The sequence below is a fragment of the Thermobia domestica genome, chromosome 9 (genome assembly GCF_964235325.1).
Source record: "Thermobia domestica chromosome 9, izTheDome1.hap1.1, whole genome shotgun sequence".
NCBI classification, from domain to species: domain Eukaryota; kingdom Metazoa; phylum Arthropoda; class Insecta; order Zygentoma; family Lepismatidae; genus Thermobia; species Thermobia domestica.
The window spans coordinates 12,456,278-12,480,878 of NC_137462.1; the positions used below are offsets into that span (position 1 = coordinate 12,456,278).

At 35.2% G+C, this 24,601-nt stretch overlaps 1 protein-coding gene across 3 annotated transcripts in view; it reads left to right on the forward strand.

Moving 5' to 3' along the window:
• The window catches only part of Rbp6 (RNA-binding protein 6), a 1,467,626-nt gene that overhangs the window by 975,030 nt on the left and 467,995 nt on the right, over positions 1-24,601 (forward strand). For all 3 annotated transcript variants that reach the window (XM_081770618.1, XM_081770619.1, XM_081770620.1), the window contains exon 7: positions 1,467-1,515. In XM_081770618.1, the coding sequence (XP_081626744.1) occupies positions 1,467-1,515 (49 nt within the window). The remainder of the gene's footprint in view (positions 1-1,466; positions 1,516-24,601) is intronic.

Genomic DNA, 24,601 nt, shown 5'->3' on the forward strand with positions numbered 1-24,601 from the left:
AATGTTTAAATTTTACTTTGTAATCTCAGCTTTCATTAAGTTCATGTATGATATATTTGATTGAAATATTTTGATGTACTATTTCTCTTTAATTTATTTTGTTTTATTTTATATTTACTATGACGTAATCCTCCATTGTATATTATTTGTATATTTGTTACCATTTATGGCTTAGGATGAGGTCACTGCTATCAATAAATTAAAATTATTATTTCAGTGAACTTTTTATCATTGAATATAAAGACGACATGCATTTTTGCCTCATCTATCTATCCTGCCTCTTTTATAACAACTATCGTAAAATTCCTTCGATTTTTATAAAACAAATTGTGTATAAAATCATCTTTGTATTTGTAGAAGAAAGAGAACTTATGAGAGGTATGCTCTTTCTAAATTTTGTCTTCGTTTATAAATTGTGCGCCAAAGTTGTCTATAAAACAGTGGTATTTTCACCCTTTCGATACTCGCAAACCGGCAAAATATGGATATGCCTTCTTGATTCGCTTCTTCTGTCTACTGGTCTTTCTTTATTCCCTTTTTTCTTTTCGTCTTTGTTTTATGGAATATTTTTAGAAACATATCTTTGTTTTATGGAATATTTTTAGAAATGTATCTTTGTTTTATGGAATATTTTTAGAAAGGTATCTTTGTTTTATGGAATATTTTTTAGAAATGTATCTTTGTTTTATGGAATATTTTTAGAAAGGTATCTTTGTTTTATGGAATATTTTTAGAAAGGTATCTTTGTTTTATGGAATATTTTTTAGAAATGTATCTTTGTTTTATGGAATATTTTTAGAAAGGGATCTTTGTTTTATGGAATATTTTTAGAAATGTATTTCATCATTCAATGTAAAAACGAAATGCATCTTTGCACTGGAGTCTCTGGCATGTAAAATTTGAGGGGACATCAAAGAAAGTGATTTAAATGGTACTACCTAGCCAAACCTATTTCTTATCTACGATTCTATTTGTTACATTTCTGCTTACCTTCACGAACCCCCTGAGATAGGGCTATATCAAGAACTCTGTTATAATCGTTTCACAGCTTGAAAATTATATTTCAAATAAATATAAAAAATATTTTTATATATGTTATTATTCTGTCGTTAGTAAATAAATTAAATTAGAATAAAATATTGAATATTTTGTACTTCAAAATATTGGGGGGACGCGTGCCCCCGCCAGAGACGCCCATGCATCTTTGCCTTGTTAATCTGAGTGTCTTTTTTATGATAACTTTCATACTCTAAACTTTCTCTACATCTCGAAATTGTGCCGAAAATTGTCCAGAAGAGATGATGTGTACAAATATGTGCCTTTGTTAAGTACTATTTTAATTCTGCTTGTACGGGAACATGATCGCCTTTGACTTCGTATGTTTTATGTACCTTCATGTATATTGTGGAGTTTCTATGACTTGATTCGTGAATATTTATTTATGAACTTATTTCTGTTTCTTTCAGATTGAGGATGCTATGCTAATGTTCGACAAACAAACCAACAGGCATAGAGGTAAGTAAAAAAATAATAATTATTAGTAAATACTTTTTTTAAAATGTGTCTTAGTTTCTCATGTATGAAAAAGTCGTCTTTTACTGATTTTATCAAATCTTTATCATAAGTACACATTACATTTACTTAAGGTAAATAGCTTCTTTTGTGTATGTGTGAAAATTTTAAGTCCAAACACCAATTTCGATTGTCCATAAATCGTGAAGCATAAATATGCGTAGAAATATGTGTATTCTTTTAGTCGACAAGTTACCGGGTTCGATTCCCAGTGGAAAAGGCTGAATGCATTACAGCGGTTCAGATCTTGGAAGTGTCGTTCCATATAACTTAGCATCTACCAAGGACGTAATCACAAATCTATGAAAAAAAATATGTATTGCAACAAAATCGGAATATTTTTTTTGAAAGTTGTCTCTTTTTAATAATCATACTACACTTAAAAATTTGAGCATTAGCTTCCAACATTGTGTTTATTATAACTCGTATTTAATCTTTACGATTCTAATCACGAGCAAATATGCCTATTTCCGAACTCTGAAAGAAGTCACGTGTCAAATTTCATTAAAATAGGATATAAATAAATATATATTTCATTAAAATATGCAGATTTCCAGACAATACTTGCTAACTAACAAACTCTATGACCATTGGAACCCGGAGGTTCAATATCACATTCACAAAAAGTTTCTCTATTCGCGTCCCTCTTAAGTCCGAATATTCGCCTCATGATTATGTTCTAAAATATTTTACTTGCAGTCTCCTTTCAAAGTAAGTGACCATGTTTCACAACCATGAAACATAACAGGGAATTATCGTACCATATATATTTTAAGCTTCAAATCCTTGGACAGAATTCGCGAACGCGAAAGACTTTGAACTGAATAATAACACGAAATCCCTGCTTTCCGTCGACATTTAATTTCTTTGTGGATGTACTGGAAATGTTGATTCTAGATATTTGAAAGTATGCACTTTGTCGAAAGAAGTATTTGATATTTTAACGTGTCCCTAATTTATATTGGTTTACGGGCATGAAAATATAAATTGGGATGAATGATTGATTATACTATATATGTACAACCTATTGCGTTACAACAAAATACATTTTATCAAACATATATCTTTATAGTTCTTTCTGCTGTTTGTTATTGTTACTTTCAAATTAAAATAATTTGTATAACATTAAAATACATATTGAGGGCACCTTAAATCGAATAACTTCCGCATAATACATATGCGTATTACTGCATTTGTAGTGTTAAGAATGATTCCCATATCAAGCCATTACCTTTGAAATTGGAGCTGACTATTTATCCATGCAATAGGTCGCGCATTAATGCATGGTGTATATATCCGTGTGCATTGTTGCTTGTGATGGTATCTCCATTTGGTCACCCATTTGACACCCCATTTTCACCCTTCAATAATATCAACGTTTCGAAACATTTATGCCAGCGGTAAATTTCCTGTCACTCTGCATTAAGTGTGCATTCGAGAAAACGGGTAATACCACCTTCCACCACGAAGACATTTAAACACGTGAGGATAGACGGAACTGTTATGTTCTCGCTTGCTATTGGTAGTGACAATAGACAATGTATGCTAGGGAAAACCGCTCTCAACACGTAAGGTAAATTGAAAGCGAGTCGGAACCATACCCGTGGTGACCTCTCCCCGTAAACTGGAAAAACGACCGTTCAAAGAGAACAGTGGGGGTGGGGGGGTGGGGGGGATTGGTTTAATGGCTCCATCACAGAACGAACACGTTTTTAACAGGAGTAAGGATCCCGGTCGTTTTACGTACCTCTTTTGCAACTCAAAAAGAGGTCCCTATGAATAATTAAGGTTTTACGTCACCAATATTAGTTGACATGAACTGGTAACAGATGGCTCTGATTGCGGTGATAACAAATTAACTTCCATTTATGTGCGAAACATAACGGGGATTAATAGCCAAGAAGTGTGAAGTACGGTGCACGCAATATCGTATAGACGAACATTAAGGTTGCACGTAATATACTTAATTATGAGACAGATGGCGTGCATAAAAAACGAGAAATATGACAAGCGCTGACATTATCTTCAAAATCTTCGTTTTACTTCTTTTTATATCTTTCTTTTTTTCTTTTTTTTGCATTTACTGTCTGTTAATTATATTTTCATTTTTCAGTACTGCTCATTCATGATCCATTCTCTTATGATATATGTATACGCTAAAAGATTTGTTTTAGTGTAAAGAGGAATGGGTCGTATAGTTCATATGGGTTTCTATGTCCATTCTGTTCAGATTTTCAATGTGCCTAATTACTTCCTTAAATAACGTATATATATATATATATATATATATATATATATATATATATATATATATATATATATATATATATATATAATGATTAATTATTCTGCCTTTTGGGAGGTCCTGAGAGACTAATGAGTTTTTTTTTTAAATTTATATTTGGGCCTGAAATGTATCCACGTTTCTCGATCTTCAGCTTCCTCTTTTAACTCCCAATATTTTCCTCTATTTTTCAAATCATCGATCACTTGTGTTCTTCTTCTTCCTGTTCCTAGCTTTCCTTCCATCTTTCCTCCTATGGCGGTATGAAGAAGACAATTTCTTCGCAAGATGTGTCCAATCCAATTTGCCTTCCTACGAAGGATGCTAGCTAGAAGTGTCCTCTTCTCTCCTATCCGTTTCAAAACATATTCCTTTGTTGCTCTCACTGTCCCATTGTACCTTCTCCATCTTCCTCCAACACCACATTCCGAAGCTCTCTAAATATTTATTCTCTAACTTCCGTAATGTCCAAGTCTCTGAACCATACAATCCAATGCTCCATATATAACACTTGACCAACTTCTTCTTAAGTCAAATATTGAGACTGCTAGTTAAGAGTGATCTTTTCTTGTTGAATGCTTATTTGGCTATGGCTATTCTTGATCTGATCTCTTTGGTGCAGTAAGCAACTCTCGTCAAAATACTTCCCAGACACTTTAAATTTTCAACCTCCTCAGCTTCTCTTTGTTCTACTCTGACCCGTAAGGGCGAGTTTTCACTGGATTTTTTTAATGCTGATTTCCATTCCATATAGTTTCCCAGTGTCAACTACTTTATCAATCATCTTGTATAGTCCTTCTTCAGTTTTAGTCATAATAACCGTATCATCTGCGTACGTCATCTTGTTAATGATCTCCCCTCCAATCTTGAAGTTCCTAATTCCCATTAATACTTCCTTCATTAAACATTCACTGTAAATGTTAAATAATTGTGATGACATACTATTACATTCTTGTCTCACTGCTCTTCCAATCTTCACACTATTGGTTTCTGCTTCATTCAAGCGCTGTTCTACTTATAGGTTTCGAATGATTCGTCGGTCTCTCCAGTTGGCCCCGATTTCTTTAAGTATTTTCACAAGTATACTTATTTACATACAGGAATAACATGCATAAGCCAGATTTTTTAAAATTTTTATTCATACGTGCATATTGGCAGTAGGTTATTCCTTTCAAATCATTTAAAAATAGCCAAACAAAAGGCGTAACTATTCCTGCACAGTAAAAAAATAGTTGTGTTGGTTCAACTCAAATTTTACACAGGGCAGTGGTTCCAGCATGACTACCACTATGCGGTGTTAATTCAACACAGACCTCACAGTGTTGGCGATTAACACAGGGAGTGTGTTACATTTTAACCACACAACCGGTGTTGAGCGGTGTTAAATTCGGATCTGTGTTTGTATTTTCGGTGTTGATTCGACACCATGTCAGGGTCGGTAGTATGGGGAAAAGTGTTGAGTGTTACTTGTGGCGGTGTTGGACCAACACAAAGAAAGCAACACAATGTGTAGTGTGTTAATTATTTTGTGTTAATATTACATCATGTCAAGTATCAATATAACACAGTCCCTGTGTTATTTCAACATCATTTTTGTATTATTTCAACACACAATCTGTGTCATAATTCAAGGTCAAAGCCGTATAAGAAACACCGTTTTGGTGTTAATTCAACATTTTCTGTGTTAAAATTCAAGGTCGGACCACCAGATTAACACCATTTTTGGTGTTAGTTCGACTTCACTTCTGGGTTACTGTGACACCTATTTTGATGTTGAAATAACTCCGTGTACGGTATTGATGTAACCATTTTTCTGTGTTGCAATAGCTTGTGGTGTGCATGCTTATGATTAGTGAAGATTCTAATTTTAAAATGAGAATAGTAAACTACAGAACACTTCATTTAGAAAACCTTCATAAACTTTTCTGTCGTCCTCCCCAAAATTTATTGTGAAGTATTTCTTAATAGTGCGAAACTTAACCTTCACCAATATCTTGTTGAAGAATAATAGAAACTCTTACCTATATCCTTATAATATGTTTGCCTCTCAATCGTGATTCTACTGGTTTTCCGCCATTTTCAAAATATCCTCTCCGCTGTTGACTAGTGAGCTTTAGTGCAGTGTAGAAGTGACACAGTAATACGGTGTTGTTTCTCACTGTTGACATATTTCTTCAGAAATATTAAGTAAAACAATTGAAAACACATCGCGCACTTTACACGTAGAAATTTTGCTAATACCTGGATTTGTTTAAGTATTTCTTTCTACTGTGTTTGTCTGTAGTTTCAGTACAGAAGCCTTTATAATTAGATGCCCAATATATTTGTCAATCACGCAGAAAACAACACCGAAGATTCTACACTTGTGTTAATTTAACACACAGACTGTGTGTCATTTCAACTACCGGCATTTGACACACAACTCCAAATGGAGAGTGAGTTGTTCTAACTGCCTGTTTGTATTATATTTTAACACAATCGTGTTAACACATAGGCATGTCGTTGAAATAACACAATGATTTTTTTTTACAGTGTGTGCATGTACAGATGGAAATTGTATAAAACCGATAGAGTATTGGCCTGTAATACGATGATAGTAACTATAATTGAAAAATTGGAATGAGATCTTTTAGTTTAACGTCCCACGATTATAACGAGTTTAACGTCCCACGTTTCTGATCAGTTTAACGTCCCACGGCATGACCAGTTTAACGTCCCACGATTATGATCAGGTTAACGTCCCACGGTTATGACCAGTTTAACGTCCCACGATTATGATCAGTTTAACGTCCCACGATTATGATTAGTTTAACGTCCCACGATTATTACCAGTTTAACGTCCCAAGATTATAACCAGTTTAACGACCCACGATTATGACCAGTTTTAACGTCCCACGATTATGATCAGTTTAATGTCCTTTAGGCTAAGGGAGACGGATGATTAAACCACGTGAATGATTATGGAAGAATTGGTGGAATGAGAGTGTAGAAGGAAAGGGGAGTACACCGAGAAAACCCCACGGACACGATGTTGTCCACCACAAACTTACTTGTTCGAACCGGGGACTCCATGCACCAGAGGTAAGCGCTCGACCACTGGGCCACCGTGCCCGCTCCCTAGCTAATTAAAGACTGAGGCACGTTTAAGAGTCTTCATCCCGGCGAAATTAAAATACCGCTAATTTTACAGTACTTATGTGATATCTTCAAATAGATAAAAGATAATTGAAATGTGAAACAAGAGCGCCCTAGACAATATTATGTTGCGTGAGGTACCGTTATCATAAGTCACCTAATGGCTTTCCGTTTTCAGCTGTTTAGAAACGCGAAAATAAATGCCGATTTTCAAAATGGCTCGAAATCGAAAGCAGATAAGTGAGTCGTGACAGCGGTACCTCATGCAAAATAATATTGTCTAGGGCGCTTTTGTTCCACATTTCGATTATCTTTTACCTATTTGAAGATATCACATAATTAATGTAAAATTAGCGGTATTTTAATTTCGCAGGGATGAAGACTCTTAAGCAGTGACAGAGCGCTCACCTGCTTTTATACGAGAGGTTACTGGTCCGATCCCGTGGTGGACAACATCGGACATCCGTGCCTTTTCTAGAAGTTCTCGTGTTTTCTCCAACATTTTCATTCCATCGGTTCTATCATAGTCATATACATTCTTTCACCGTCCGTTTCCTGTAGTGAAATTATGTAAACGTTGGACGTAAAACTGAAAGAGCTCATTTTTCGTTTTCTAAATTCGTCACGTAATAATTTTGAACCAACCATTATACAGCATTGGTACGTGGATATAGACTTATGAAGCAACTGTTGCAAGATTTTCTTTTTTCTAAAAAAAAATTTTCATCAAATTCCTCAAGATATAATTCTTCCTTCTTCTTTTTTTTTAACTGTAACTTTTATTTGCTTTTTTAATACATTTTTTCAATTATCTGAGAAAAATCTTTTTTTTTTAATTTTCTTTTTCCTATGTTTTTTTTCTTCTAGATCAGTTTTAGTTTTAGTTTCTCTTTTTTTTATTATTTCATTCGCTAAGTGATTGACTTTTTCCAAGTTTCTTTATTTCGCAATTTATCCACCGTACGATTAAGAGAAGATTGGCGGCACGAGAAAATGTTAAAGATATTGGTATATTTTCTATCTTACTTTTTAGTTTTCTCTTTACACGCCTTCGCCCCTCTTCTTACTACTTCTTCTGTTCAAATGTTTTCCTATATATATATATATATATATATATATATATATATATATATATATATATATATATATATATTTTCTTTTCTTCCAATCGTTTTCTTTCGATTTCGTATCTATCTATCTTTCGTAATTTCTCTCTCTCTCTCTCTCTCTCTCTCTCTCTATATATATATATATATATATATATATATATATATATATATATATATATATATATATATATATATATATATTATATCACAAGAAAAAGTTTGTTTTTTGACAGGGGAAAAGGATAAAGTATTGAAGAGAGAGCTTTTTTTGTTTTTGTAGGTTTATTTCTTTTCAATCACGCACCAAACTCTTAAAATTAATATAAAAAGTATAAAGAAAAGAGAACTACAACCTTTTGGCTCCGATTTAAAAGAAAAAAAAAAGCTGGAATTAAAAGTTCTTATGTGATAGGATTTATGGTGGATTGGGAACCGGGAATACTGTGTTGCTTTGTGGTCAAAATCCTGTAGTGTGAAGAATCAGATCGTTTTCTTCTTTTAGCCTTTTTTTCCCTTCATTTTTAGAAGACGGGAGGTAAGTGAGCACCAATCCTTTAAGAGGAGGGGCGAGGGAAACCGTGCTGCCATAAAATTTGCTTCGGTCAGTCCAGAATCTGAACACATTTGCTTGGATTTTTGTTTAAATATCTAAAAAAGAAACATACATACCTGACCGGATCCCCTCGAACTTATTCAGAAATCGGGACCGCTCTGAAATATGCTAGAGAATACACTACGTTACTGTCAGTGCTGGATTTACATATAAGCTAACACAAGCTATAGCTTAGGGTCCCCTCTCTATCATAGGGGCCCAAAAAATTTAAAGGAACGAAAACTGGGTGTAAATTTGTAAAATGTAAAATAAAATAAAACGTGCGTAACCTTGTATTCTAGAAGTCTCCTATTGTGTAAGTAATGATGTCCCTTCTGCTAGCCATCTCCCTACAATATAACTAGTTTGCTCATTTCTGTATACAGGGTACCTATTGGATTTTTGTGTATAGGGTACATGAATTGGTTGCATGGCCACTTGTATCACAAAGCTGAAGAACAAGGAACATCTAGACATATAAAGAAAATGAAAAATGAAATCTTTGAGTTTTACGTCCCACGGTTATGCCAGTTAGGCTAAAGGAGACGGTGATGATGAGAGATGGATGAAATGGTGGAATGAAGAAAGTGGGAGGAAACGGAAGAACCCCGAGAAAACCCACGCACACGGTGTTTGTCCACCACAAAGTTCACTTGGTGGGAGCAGGGTTTGAACCCGAGACCCCAAGGACATATAAAGAGTCCCATTACTTTCAATACCTTGGGGCCTCATTCCACCTAAATCCGGGTCTGATTACTATTAGTTTATTTATTTTTTTAAGTGTAGCATCCCTTTTCAATCCCAAACCCATGTGCACCTGTAGTTATCGAAATTACACGCTTAATCTCGGGCTTGAGCTCTGGAAGTGATCGTGGTTTGTTAGTGTATACACGAGATTTCAAGCACCTCTAAAAGAAAGAAATCACGTGGTGTCAAATCACAAGATCTGGGGTGGCCAACTCATGTCATTTGTTGCGAGAAATCACCTGGCCAGAAAATCTCTCTCGTAACAAGTACATACAGTTCCTTCCCGTACAGGGAACAGATTACAATCATGTGCTGTCGTCGTTCCGTAACTACCAGCCACAAAGTCGGCAGATTAAAATTGTGTAACGTCCAGTGCTGCTAATTTACTCGAACAGAAATGGTGGGGCATTTCAATAATTACGTTCTTTATGAGGCACCTTTTATAATAATGGAAACAATGTTGGTCTCTCTGTACTCACACGGATAACTAATACATCAGGAACGGGAAAGGGCATTTCCTTCTGAACAACGGCAAGTGATTAGATGGTAAAGCGGTGCGTTGTGAAGTCAACAAAGGAACAACATTGTTGAATCTGAAATCGTTCCTGGTTTTGTGTTGTAGGCCTATTCTTGAAATTGAATATATATATATTTTCTTGAAATACTCTCACACACACACAAATATATATATATACTTAAGGCAGATTTTAAGATCCGAAGTCTTTTTTTTTTTTTTTTTTGTTCTGAAACTGCTTCATCCAAGTCTTACATTTAGCCTCGTGCATGGGTAAGTTTGGTTACAATGAGGAGGCGCTCAGGATAATTCCATTCACCCAAAGATGTGTGTGCTAGGCTCGAAAAGGTTGGGAACCACTGAATTAGCCTATTTTTTTCTAGTGTTGGTTGTATCATTCTAACGGTAACACACATACTCCAAGCATTGGTGTGTACTAGGGGCAAAATCACGTGAGAGTCTACCGGATTCGCAGGCATAAATTTGTACACATTCTTAATAAAACTATTTGTTTAGCAAAGAAATGCTTGATGTAGACTAAAGATTTGTCCTTACTCACCATCTGTACTATTTCGTTTCTCACAAAAACAATCTAGTTTTATAATATTTCGTTAGAATATAGGTAACAGTACGTAAAAACTACTTGCTGTATTTTTTCGGCTGTAGAATAACACCTGTTCCATGTTACATAAACGTAGTGTCTTGTATTATTGGATCCCAGTCAAGAAACTTCTTTGGGCTATAGAATAACACCTGTTCCGTGTTACATAAACGTAGTGTTTTGTATTACTGTATCCCAGTAAAAATAAAAAAAAAAAGAAGAAGAAACCTTTTTCGGCTGTAGAATAACACCTGTTCCGTGTTACATAAATGTAGTGTCTTGTATTATTGGATTCCCCTCCAAACTTCGGACTGGTGTGTACTATTCTTGTAGTATACTATCTTCAAAAGGGTGATGAAAATCTTTAAAAATTAAGTCAAGATTTTTATACACGGAATACATGGTTGCTTCGATATGATGATTAAAGGTTTGTTCACTGTCTCTGTCTTTTCTATTAATCTTTATGTTGTCTCTATATAACCTTTTTTTTGGAGGGGGGAGATCTTTCGTTTGCTTGCAGAGGTGGGGGAGAAAGGAGACCTTATATCAACGACCTTCTTTGGCGTACTAGTATAGCGTAAAAATCTTCTATCGTACCGTATTTTCCACGGCTAAAAAGCCTGTTCATTGTTATGCGGGCTGTTCCCTAACCGAGCGGAAAGCTGGCTAAAATTTATAGCAGCCGATAAGGGAACAGAGTCGTCACACAAAATACAATGAGGGCTAATACGTGCTCGCTTATAGAAGAAACATTTTTGGGATCTCAAATAATTCTCCTCACACTCTGCTGGAGCTTTCGAGGATTCTTGCTTCTTCTTCTTTCTTCTCCTCCTCTTGTGTGAGTTTCTTCTCATTTTTCTTACCTGTTTTTTTCTTTCCGTTCTTCATCTCTTTTTTAGTGAATGCCGCCACTTTTTCTTTCAATACTTCATCTCGTCTTGCTTTCTTTACGAAGACCATTTTTAAATGGATATTTGAGAAAACCTATATGATACCTATTCTTTGTCGTTGGAACAATTACTCTTTTATGTTTTCTTATATGCAGCAGTAGTGACTGAAGATGTTCTCGTGTTTTTTTTTTTTTTTTTTTTTTTTTTGAAAATATCAATTTAAAAACAGTATGCGAGGGCTTTTAGTGGCGGCTTCGTGATCAAATTCTTAACCAGAGATTGCGTGTGTCAATGAAAACTTGACCCACCACCCACCAAAACCCATTGTCATCAACAGTGACCCATGATCCACGCCCTCCTCCGTACTGGCTAAAGAGTTTCCACTTGTAATATAACAAGGCTGTGAAATTATCACTAATCGGGGTTTGAATTTCTACGGTCAATCGTTCAAGCACCGCTCTGTTAGGATACTGGTGGATTTGACCTTTACGATATAACATGATAAAGTGTTTGTTATTGGCCATATTACGATGAATTTCAATTTAATTATCATATATAATTATTTCCTTATTGAATTACAGATACTTTTCAGTGGAAAATAGGATGAAATTCGAAAGTCTCAAATGGAGGTAAAGTGAAAAAATACTGTAAAATTCGACTGTGTCTCGAAAGCCAAGTAGTAAGTCCTTTTACTACTATTACAATAATCAACATCCAAAAGTGCTTGAAGCTCTTTTTTCACTTAGTGTTAGATATACTCATCTCAGGTAAGTAAATACAAACAGATGAAAAGGGAAGAAAAATGGAGGCCTTAAAAGTAAATCGTAGACGAATTCAGTATTCAGAAGATGCTGTCTACAATGCACTGAGCAGAGTGGATCAATGAGTCAGAGTGGGTCATGGTGGTAGCAGTACACAAGCTGAGTAGGGGTTCGAAGTCCATTTTAAGAAGTAAAGGGGCCAGACCAAGGCTGGTCGGCGATAGAACTCTCACTTCTGGTGCTAAGGATCTCTAATTCGATCCGAGATCATGTAAATTTTTTACTCCCATCATTTTTACTCCACCACTGCATTTATTTTTCATCATCACCGTTTTTTTTTTTTTAGCTTAGCCGGAACAATCGTGGGACGTAAAACAGAAAGATTTCATTTTTCTCATATATATATCCCTCCGTGATCACACTGGGGTCTAACAGACCCCAGAGAAATTACTTTTAGTTCAGTTTTTTTCCTGTTATTTTTTGAAACCTTTCTCATTCATGTAAATTCAATTGGTAACACCGCCTGTTGTTATGGTTGGTACGCTGCGTATACCCAAAATCGTAAAAAAAAAAAAGAAAGAAAAAAAAGAAAAAAAAATATTTAAAACATTAAATAAGACAAAAAAGTTTCTGGGGTCCATTGAACCTCAGGGTGACTCCTGTGTCACAAAAATTAAGTGTGACCACGGAGGGATAATATATATATATATATATATATATATATATATATATATATATATATATATATATATATATATATATATATATATATATATATATATATATATATATATATAATATGCTTCTAGTGTTTAGTAATCCGACTTGAACTACCGAAACAGTATTTCGATTTCTTCCCTTTATATAATATATGTATACGCACACAGAAACACCAAGCGACCATTTGTTTCGTGTAAATATTGGTAGGTGAGAAATGACTGTTCTCCCAACGGGAGATGCGTGACTAACCGTTTGTGTGTGATAGTCATCTGTTAACATGAGCATGTTCGTTCTGCTCAGGCAGGGTGGCAAATTTTTATTGTGATAATGACAAAACATGAAGTTGAGGTGTGAGAGAAAAAAAAAACTAAAAAAAAAAAAGCTTAGGAAAAATATTGAAACGAATTCGTTTCGTTTTGTACCTTCCAGTTTTCTTTCTTTTTTTTCTTCTGTTGCATGATGCTTTTTTTCATTTGTTTTCTGATCTTTTGTTTCCCCTATCTCTTGGCCTTCTTAATTCATATGGAGTTTAAAGCAGAAGTTTATTTTGCGTTTATATGTATATATATATATCACAGCATATTTCAGAATCGTACGTTATATACATTAAAAGCCTGATCTTTCATATTCTCTAGTTTATTACTCTCACACGAACAGCCATAAATGCTAATGTCAGCCTATTGAAGCGATTAGCTTTTCATATTTTTATTTCTTTATATCTTTTCTTCTCAGTTTTCTACATATTTTCGCCCCATTTTGCCCGTGTTCCGTGTGACTTATCTAATATAGCGTGTATCAGTGAATTGCCATTCCGTCATTCTTTACGGTGCTCTCAGAATATTAAGTGTGTTATGCAGAAAAAAAAAATAAAAATGTATTAGTAATACGTTGCATGAAGAGTATAACAGATTTCCAATTTCATCCTAAGCAGGTTCTTCATTTTTAGTTGAGTGTTGTTTCTTAAATTCAAAAGCCTAAAATGTTAGGCAACACTTCGAGCATCAATAATATGCTAGGTTTCAGATCCTTCAGGCGTGAAGGTTATAACAGGTTTCCAATCTCATCCTAAGCATATTCTTCATTTTTAGTTGAGTGTTGTTTCTTAAATTCAAAAGCCTAAAACGTTAGGCAACACTTCGAGCATCAGTAATATGCTAGGTTTCAGATCCTTCAGGCGTGAAGGTTATAACAGGTTTCCAATCTCATCCTAAGCAGGTTCTTCATTTTTAGTTGAGTGTTGTTTCTTAAATTCAAAAGCCTAAAACGTTAGGCAACACTTCGAGCATCAGTAATATGCTAGGTTTCAGATCCTTCAGGCGTGAAGGTTATAACAGGTTTCCAATCTCATCCTAAGCAGGTTCTTCATTTTTAGTTGAGTGTTGTTTCTTAAATTCAAAAGCCTAAAACGTTAGGCAACACTTCGAGCATCAGTAATATGCTAGGTTTCAGATCCTTCAGGCGTGAAGGTTATAACAGGTTTCCAATCTCATCCTAAGCAGGTTCTTCATTTTTAGTTGAGTGTTGTTTCTTAAATTCAAAAGCCTAAAACGTTAGGCAACACTTCGAGCATCAGTAATATGCTAGGTTTCAGATCCTTCAGGCGTGAAGGTTATAACAGGTTTCCAATCTCATCCTAAGCAGGTTCTTCATTTTTAGTTGAGTGTTGTTTCTTAAATTCAAAAGCCTAAAACGTTAGGCAACACTTCGAGCATCAGTAATATGCTAGGTTTCAGATCCTTCAGGCGTGAAGGTTATAACAGGTTTCCAATCTCATCCTAAGCATATTCTTCATTTTTAGTTGAGTGTTGTTTCTTAAATTCAAAAGCCTAAAACGTTAGGCAACACTTCGAGCATCAGTAATATGCTAGGTTTCAGATCCTTCAGGCGTGAAGGTTATAACAGGTTTCCAATCTCATCCTAAGCAGGTTCTTCATTTTTAGTTGAGTGTTGTTTCTTAAATTCAAAAACCTAAAATGTTTGGCAACACTTCGAGCATCAATAATATGCTAGGTTTCAGATCCTTCAGGCGTGAAGGTTATAACAGGTTTCCAATCTCATCCTAAGCAGATTCTTCATTTTTAGTTGAGTGTTGTTTCTTAAATTCAAAAGCCTAAAACGTTAGGCAACTCTTCGAGCATCAGTAATATGCTAGGTTTCAGATCCTTCAGGCGTGAAGGTTATAACAGGTTTCCAATCTCATCCTAAGCAGGTTCTTGATTTTTAGTTGAGTGTTGTTTGTTAAATTCAAAAACCTAAAATGTTAGGCAACACTTCGAGCAATTGTGGGAGAGTGAAGATGATAATGAGAATGAAGGAAATGGTGGAATGAAGAAACTGGGCGGAAACGGGAAAACCCCGAGAAAACCCACGCAAACGGTATTTGTCCACCACAAAGCCTACTTGAAAAGAAGCTAGAAGACATTAATAATAGATAAACAAATAGATGATAATTTATCTATAATCTATCATCTCTTTGTTCATTCCTGCGATCGGTAACGAATATTTTTAACACTTTAACCGAAACATGGGTCTCTGAGATCCGTGGTAAATTTTAAAACACAGTGGTGGCAACCCTGGTTACTCGTGAATGTTTAAATTTATTTGGCCCTTTTATTATAAAAGATCTTAAATACCTTACAAAGTAAATATAATACAAAATTGACTTATGGGTCTCTGAGACCTTGTGTTTCTCATAAAGTTTCTGAAACTCATGTTTCGGTTAAAGTGTTAAAGTAAGTAATATAAACTTCCAAGAGTGTTTTAAGAACCCTTTTTAAACACACGAGCCTTTGGAAAGGATGAGCTCTACAGCATTCATTAAATTATTTTGTTGTAAGAGAGGTCTTCAAAATGGTTCATAATACAACTATAACAAATCTTAATCTTTTGCCGTACAATTTAAGCTTTGTATATATAACTTTTATAGCCTGTTTAGTTCTCTCTCCTACCACCAAAGTCCTTCGTTATTATTATTATTATTATTATTATTATTATTATTATTATTATTATTATTATTATTATTATTATTATTATTATATTTTTGTTCACGCAATGTGGAGTCAAGGGAGAAGAGAGAGAAAACACTTATGCAGACTATATGTATATGATTGTGTATGCGTCTAGTCAGACTTCGTTATTAGATTGGTCGCTTCAACTATTGCTGATAATTTGGTAACGGATGTGCATTTTGTACAAAAGAGGAGGGATATGTTGTATGTATTCGTCCGGGACAAAAATACAAAATATATTGTGTGTTTGTGGATTTGAGAGAGAAAGAGACAGAAAGAGTGAAATGCATTGTTTTTAATTGAATGAAATTGTGCGGGAATCAATTTGTTTTTCTGCTTTTTTCTTTTCTTCTATTTGCTTATATATATATATATATATATATATATATATATATATATATATATATATATATATATATATATATATATATATATAAAACGTGAAATGTCCGTTTGCAGACATCGAATGCGTTTTGCGATACATACTCCATGTTATTTGATATCCCTTCGCCTACATTCTGCCCCCTCTTCCTACCACGAACCCCCTTAGCACAACATACAAGCATTTAGAAGCGATAAATTAATGCATTCGTTTGTTCCAGGAGTTGTCTTTTTTTTTGTATGCAGATACGTATGTGTATATGTACACACACACACACACACACACACACACACACATATATATATATATATATATATATATATATATATATATATATATGTGTGTGTGTGTGTGTGTGTGTGTGTGTGTGTGTGTGTATGAAGCGGGATTGTATAATAATTAATTTATATACAACTGTTCGTTTCAAAGATAAGAGAATACCAGCTGGTAAACAAAATCTTTTTTTCAGTATTGCCAACACTTCGAAATTGATTGTCTCTTTAAATAGATAAAAGAAGTCCTTTCTTTGCGTAATGAATGTGTAAAATAATTTATTAATAGCTGTCAAATTTTCAAGTATTCCGATGTAATGATCCTCCGTTTTCTCTTTTAATTATTTCCGAGAGAAAAGAGGTGAGAACAGAATTATGTTGAATTTCAAATACTAGAATTTTACAGTAATAAAAAAAAATGCTTTGGAAGAACCATTTGAATTCCTGAAAAATGCCAACGCTTCAAAAAGAAAATAAAGCATACTGAGATCCAAGCTTTGTAACTTTAACAAAGATAAATTAAAAATATAGGGTTATTTATAATTGGGTAAAACTTACCACTTCACATGCATTGCTATAAATTTTATCCACATTTTTTTCCGATAGAAACGCCTGCCTTTGTCGGTAGGATGAAGTCGTAGTCAAATGTGCCGAAACAGTTTGCGAAAATTCATATTAAGACGCAGTGGCGTATTTACGATTTTGTTTCGGGGGGAAGGCTTTGCCTGAAAATGTGAAAATTCTGCAAGATATTTCATATACTTTACTATAGTAAGTAAGATTTCGTGGGGGACTTAAGCCCGGAAGCTCCCCCTAAATAACCAACTATTAAGACGCATGAAAATGGTAAGTTCTGTCTAATTGCTGAATGATGTGTGTCAGCTCCTGTCGTTGGATATGTTAGGCTATATAAGTACACATATATGGTATTTTACAAAGCTACTCTGTCCGTTCGCCCTTCGACAAGTATTAGAAAACTGACATGAAATCTTTCAGTTTAACGTCCCACGATTATGCCCTTAAGGCTAAAGAGAGTCAATGATTAAGGCAAGTGAATGATGATGGAACAATTAGTAGAATGAGAATGTGGAAGGAGACAAAAGTACCCCCCACGAACACGATGTTGTTCACCACAAACTTAGTTAACCGGGGCTCGGACCAGGGACCCCACGCACCAGAGATAATCGCTGTACAAGTTAACCATGTTGCCTCCTGTGTAGTAATATACATACTGCAAAGTGGTAGAAATATAATACACCCTCGTATATAGTACAGTCCCAAACTAAAGCAACGTTTCTTATCAGAAGTAAAACTGTCAAAGAGAACATTAGTGTCACTCGCTGACTGGGAATGTATCAAATTTTCGTATCACTTCAAATGATTAGACAGTTGGTATTGTCTCAGGGAAGTTCAAGAAGATTTACCCGCTCTTCAGTTGAATAATGGCATCTGTACGTTTTCGCCTTCAGGCAAAAAAAAAAAAAAAAAAAAAAAAAAGCTGGGTTTCTTCGTGTGCAAACTGTATTATACGTACTTAAAACAGATGAAAGATAGCGAACCCGGGTTCAATTCCCGGTGGGGCAGTCGGTCGAAAAAGTGTAAGAAGCTTTTTCAGGCCAGCCACCCTGAATGAGGTTTTCCTGGGTTTTCCTCATTCACTCCAGGCAAATGCCGGTTCGGTACCTAACTTATATGTCCCAGGCCGCTTCCTTCCTTCCCCTATCCTTTCTTTCTTCCCTTTCGTCGGATAGTGTGCTCGCCGAGAAACGTCGTCCCTCATACGTGACGGGCTAACATGGCCACAGATGCCGAAAGCCCAGAAATCTAGTTTCTTATCCTAACTCTAGATGAAACATTCTTGTACTTTGGAATACTACCTAGAATAACAAAATTGAGGGTTAGCGGCAATACCATGTTGTCAATACCTTTATAATGCCGAAGACTGTATGATACTGGTTATAATACTGCTTCACAGTTGTGAGGTCTTGTTTTCGAGTCCGTTTGTTTATTGAAGTTTAAGGTCCCCTTTCACCTCCGAGGCTGTGTGAGAAGTGGACCTACAAACTAAGGTCCAATACGAACCACCGTATTGCGTTCAATGCTCTCCTTGGAAATTGAACTCGTTACCACATGCACTGTACACCTACTCACTAGACCTCAGGGAGGACTCGTTAGCTTCAGCAGGCATTTTCCTCAGTTCCATTAGGCGAAAGTGAGAATGGCATCTTTAAATATAAGCCTAGGCTGATCCCCTTGCTTATTTTCTCACATTGTTGTTGTAGTAATTGTTAGAGGTTTCAGTTTAAGTTCACCTCATAAGTTGTATCTGGAAATTGTTTTAGGCAAATTAATATTTTCGTGGCCATGGAGATTTAGATAACAATTTCTTTTCTTTTAGCTTTGCAAATATTCGGGTTTGTAATTCCATCTCTGGATTCCTGTCTTTTCACATTGACTTTCTACAACATTAAAATATGTATATTCTTGCATACCAGGAGGTGGTCGCGGTGGCTCAGAGGTAGATCGTTCTTCTCTAATGCATGGGGTCCTTGGTTCGATCCCAGCTCGCGACACGTGAGCTTTGTGGTGGGCAAACACCGTGTGCGTGGGTTGTCTCGGGGTTCTCCCATTTCTTCCCACTTTCTTCATTCCACCGTTTTATTCATTTCTCATCATCACCGTCTCGTTCAGCCTAGGTGGCATAACCGTGGGACGTAAAACTTAAAAGATATTCTTTCATACCAGGCATGTACAGCAATAATGAGTTACGGAATAATATATGACCATTTATGTTTCCATGGAATATGCATGAATACAAGAGCACTAGAAATTTGGGTTAACTTGCAATGAAAGAAGGGAAAAAAAAATATTTTTAGGTGAAACATATAGACAAGGTCGCTTCAGTTGTATCAACGGAAATGGAGAACAAAAGTTATTTTTGCTTTCGTGTTGTTGTAGGTTTTAAAGAAGAGACAAAAAGGTTGGGGGTATTGGGAGTTATTGTAACATTTGAGTGCGAGAATCACTGAAATGGGGTCGCTGGGAGTTTGAGTTGGGTGGGGAGAATATTGTATTGTTTCTTTTTGAGACTCCCGGCATGACATTCTGACAGCTCGCTAATAACAAAGTGCAGGAGGAAAGTCTTCTTCGCGTGGCTGTTAGATTTCTTTTCTTTTCTTTTTTTTTAAAAAGCTGCTTCGTTCAATCGGAAATGACACTTGACAGCTTCCCAACTCTGTAACAAGTCCAGCCACTGGCTTCTGGAAACGATTTTTTTCCCTTTCTCATCTCCGCCCGCCCGTACTTTGCTTTTTGTTTCATCTACCTCACGCCAAAAGAGCGAGAGAAAAAGATTCATGAAAAAAGTGCACGAGAGAGGGCAGCACTGACATCGTTTCACCGATTGGCAAGTTTTGATTCTTCTTCTTCTACTACTTTCATTTCTTTTCTTTAGTTTCTCTTTCATTTAATTTCTTTTCTTGTAATCCAGATGATGGCAGATGAGAAGTAGAGACATCTCCTCTCTCTGACAGTGCGTGTGTATGTGTGTAAGTTGAAACGCCAGATATACTTGAAGTTTTTGGTCAAACTTTTAACCTGTCTTCAGAAAAAAAGAGTGAGACAAAACAAGAAAGAGGAAGGGCAGAAAAAGACAGTGAAAATAATCTGAATCCATTTCTGTTAGTGGCCTTTTGTAGGCTTTTTGTAATTCTTTCATAAATTTAAAAATAAAAAAAAAAGTTACAAGCTTTGACGCTATTTCGTGAAACTTGAGAAGTGGATCAAGTATGCTGCCTTGTGGAACACCAAGACTGCAGATGAATTGAAAGACAAAACTGTATATATATTGGCTTTCAATTTTTTTGTTACTGTTTTCCTTTTTTGTTTTTTTTTTCTTTCTTGAAAAAAGTATATTTTATACAAAAGATAGAAGTTTGAAAAGTTTGGGAGTTGATATTTTGACGTTATAGAGAATGTTGTAGTTACTTTGAAGAATACTGGAACTTATCAACTTCAGAAAGCGAGGTGCTTTTTATTATATTTGTTAATGTTATTGTTTCTATGTTATTATTATTATTATTATTATTATTATTATTATTATTATTATTATTATTATTATTATTATTATTATTATTATTATTATTATTGGATGATACACAACATGACTTTTGTAAAGGTAAATGCATTGTAACGAAGCTTTGTGAAATAACGGCTTATGTCTACTACGCATTGAAACAAAGGTCGCAGATAGATGTAATATGAATAGATATGAGTAAAGCGTTTGACTCAGTAGACTACAGACTACTTTTAAAGTAATTACCAAATATGGAAATACCATCAAAATATTTTTGAAAGTTGTTGGACTGATAAAACGTATCAAATTAAAATTGGAGCCTACTTATCAGACTCATCCACTATTGGGAACGGAGTTCCTCAAAGTTCTCCACTAGGACTATTACTTTTTAACGTATCAAATTAAAATTGTAACCCATTTATCAGACTCATTCGCTATTAGCATCGGAGTTCTTCAAGATTCTCCTCTGGGATCATTACTTTTTAACGTATCCACTTATCAAACTTATTCACTATTAGCAAAGGAGTTCCTCAAGGTTCTCCACTGGAACCATGTCTTCTATCACATTCCTTATGACACAGCTCCTTTTCAAACAATGTCCAACTAGTTTTTCTTCCTTTTTTCCTTACATCTAATGCTGTCTTTTCTGCTCTCAAGTATATAGCATATTGATCTCTAGTTTATCTCTACTGTCGTTTACCATGGGCAGTTCTTTTCCATTTTACACGACATTGTTTCTTGATTTCCCTCATATCACCTTTCATGTGTACAGAAGACATTTTTTCAGCGTTACACTTACATACTAATGCTGAATTTTTCACTTTAGAATTATCATTTTCCAGTGTAGATATACTTTTAATTATGTATACTAGCTGAACTTGCGCTCTGTACACAGTGCGTCATTCACATATGAGCATGAATCTCCTTGTTATTCCTCAGAACATGTGTACATGTCCCTTTACAGACGCAAGTGAAGGACGTCTTGATAAAAAAAATCGCCCACGGGTATCATAAAGGGAGATACCTCGCACCATTTGCAAGATTTGAGCCTACTTCCGGTTGGAGTTTCTATTCATGTATGATCAGTGTGTTCTTTCTTCTTTCATGCAGTATGTAATAAGCAAATAGATCACACACACAATTGATTATAATGTCAATGATATATAGTGTTCATTGGGCAAAACACTCCAAACAATAAAGATTCATCTGAGACTGGAGAAACAGTTATCCTTCGTTTTTCACTATAATTCGTCCATGAAACAAATACTGGAGACATAAACTAACACCGTATACACATGTGTGGTGTTGGAATGTATAACTTGTAGGATATGATGCTTTACTTTTTAAAATTTGAATACTTCCGGTGTATCCCTAAACAATTTAATAAAGAGTTAACGGCCATTTTTGTAAGTATGCAATTAGAACTGAACAATCTCCATACAATTTGCAATCGATCAGTGAAAACGGCATCTTTCTAGAGCTTGTGGTTTCCGAGAAATCATTGTCAAAATAATTGGCACAAACATATAAACGTCCACAAACATGTAAACTTTTCTTGACAACAAACATACAAACCTATCATTTTAATATACCTAGGTATAGATAAATTTATCAGCTCAGGTGTTTCCACTGTTCCTTTTATAATCATTATTAAATGGAAAGCCTCTGTAAGTTTTGGGATTAATATTTTTTTGTAATTACATGCTGTTTTCTACGTACTACTATATATCATCTTCAGCAATTTCCGATTTCCAATAATCGATTCTGGAAAATGCAAGTGATTTTTTTTATCTACTCTTTCTGAGTTCTTACTTTTAGGGCCGTAAAAATATCTAGCAAACAACCGAACATCAAATTATTTCTTTTACCGATGTTATTCCTCCCCCCCCCCTATGGCCATATAGTTTGCAGTAAACGATCTGACAACTTCCTCAATAACGTATGTTATTGAGGCAAGGGTGGAAGGGACTCCTGTGATTTTTGCAATGGTTCGTACGAAAAAAAAAAATTTACAGCCAAAAGTTTGTGGGTAAATATCAGCTTAATACTCATTTCTCTCTTGCCTTCCTTTTCCGCTTTCTTTCTCCCCACAAGTTCCTCCCTTGTTCACCTTTTTTCTTTTTTCGCTTTTTATTATTCCTTTAAAGAATTGAGTTTTGAACGAAGAGGAACAAGTTGTTTTTCGTTATAGATACGCGACCCTAGAGGGCAGAACGATCAAGCTACTTTTGCTCTGTTTCAATACCCCTCTAACATCCGTCAAAAAATGTTACATCTCTACCCCCAACATCTTTATCTCTCTCTTCCCCCCACCCTCAGCTCTTTCACTTGCGGAGGCCATCTTTTTCCTCTAGTTTTCAAGCTTGTTTTTTTTTCTTTCACTCATGCTTTCAGTAGTAGTACTAGTAATAGCACTAAAATTGGTGTTAGTGTTTGTAACCAGCACAGGAGGCCTGTTAATCTTTGATATGGAAACAGCAATTTCGCAAGGAGCACGAGAGCGCCGGAAAACTTGATGGCGAACAAACCAAGAAGTTCTCGATCATGGCTCCAGATCTGTTGGGTTCCAAAATTCCGGAAATATCTCGACTCCAAAAGTTTTACTGCTCCTTCTTCTTCTTCGTCTTCTTACAGATATATGATGGAAGAGTTTCTTACCCAATTTATATCTCCTCTTACGCCGCCGCGCTTGTTTTCTTATATATCATCCGGTTCAGAGAATGGAAATCCTTCCCTTCCCGCCCTCTGGCCTTTATACAACGTGCAAGACAAAATGATGTCGACATTTTCTGCGTGTTTTTTTTTTCGTTTCTACCAGAATGAAGCTTGGCAGCACACGGGAGGTAGAAACATTACACTCTAACCCCCCTCTTTTCCCTTCCCATTTCGCCTTTTGCCCTCACTTGTCTTCTTCCTAAATCGTTTCACATCTTTTCTTCTGACATTTCTCCCTTTCTTCTTCCTTCCGTACGTTTTCTCCTTAAAATTCTTTGCCCCCGCCATATTTTTCTTTACACCCTGAGGAACATGAATTTAGTGCCTTTTGAAACTTTATAGACAGTGTTTTGTTTTCCCTGCGTTTTTCGTCTCTCGCGAGTCACTTATGGTAACGCTATACAATTTTAGCTGTGAGAAAACTGTATCATTTCTTGTCTAAGTAGATGTTCTTCCACGCAAATGAATACAGCAGGAAGAATTTCATGCGTGTCAGAAATATATTAGACTGTGTAGTCGTTTCTTTGGAAGTTTGTTGTTCAATGAATTCTGTTTAAAAATTCATACGTTTTGCCGCAAAAGGATCGTAGCGTTAGGTGTATCTTTCAAATTTTACCGGACCTAAAAGTACTTAAATTTTAAACCAGTTTAATCCTGTTTGAGCTCCAATTTAATTCAATTATTTTTTAATCCAATTTTTAAATCCTGATTCGTCGGCAGCACTCCTGTTTATTCAAATCGTTATATATATATATATATATATATATATATATATATATATATATATATATATATATATATATATATATATATATATATATATATATATATATATCCTGTTTGGCCTATTCCTCTTTCGGCTACAGCCTTAATGGAAATTTAATTCATTATCTCAGTTCTCTTGTTGCACCTACGTACCAGATGTCATTTTAAATCATTATCTCCCTCTCTTCTGTTTGGCCTTTTCCTGTTCCATCTAGAGCCTTGCTGGCAATTTAAATCATATCTATCCCTTGTTTGGCCTTTTCCTGTTCCATCTAGAGCTTGGCTGAGTTTTAAAATCATTATCCCTGTCTCTTGTTTGGCATTTTCCTGCTCAACCTAGAGCTTGGTTGGCAATTTAAATCACTATCTCTATCTCCTGTTTGATCTTTTCCTGTTACACCTAGAGCTTGGATGTCGTTTTAAAATCATTATCTCTGTCTTCTGTTTGGCCTTTTTATG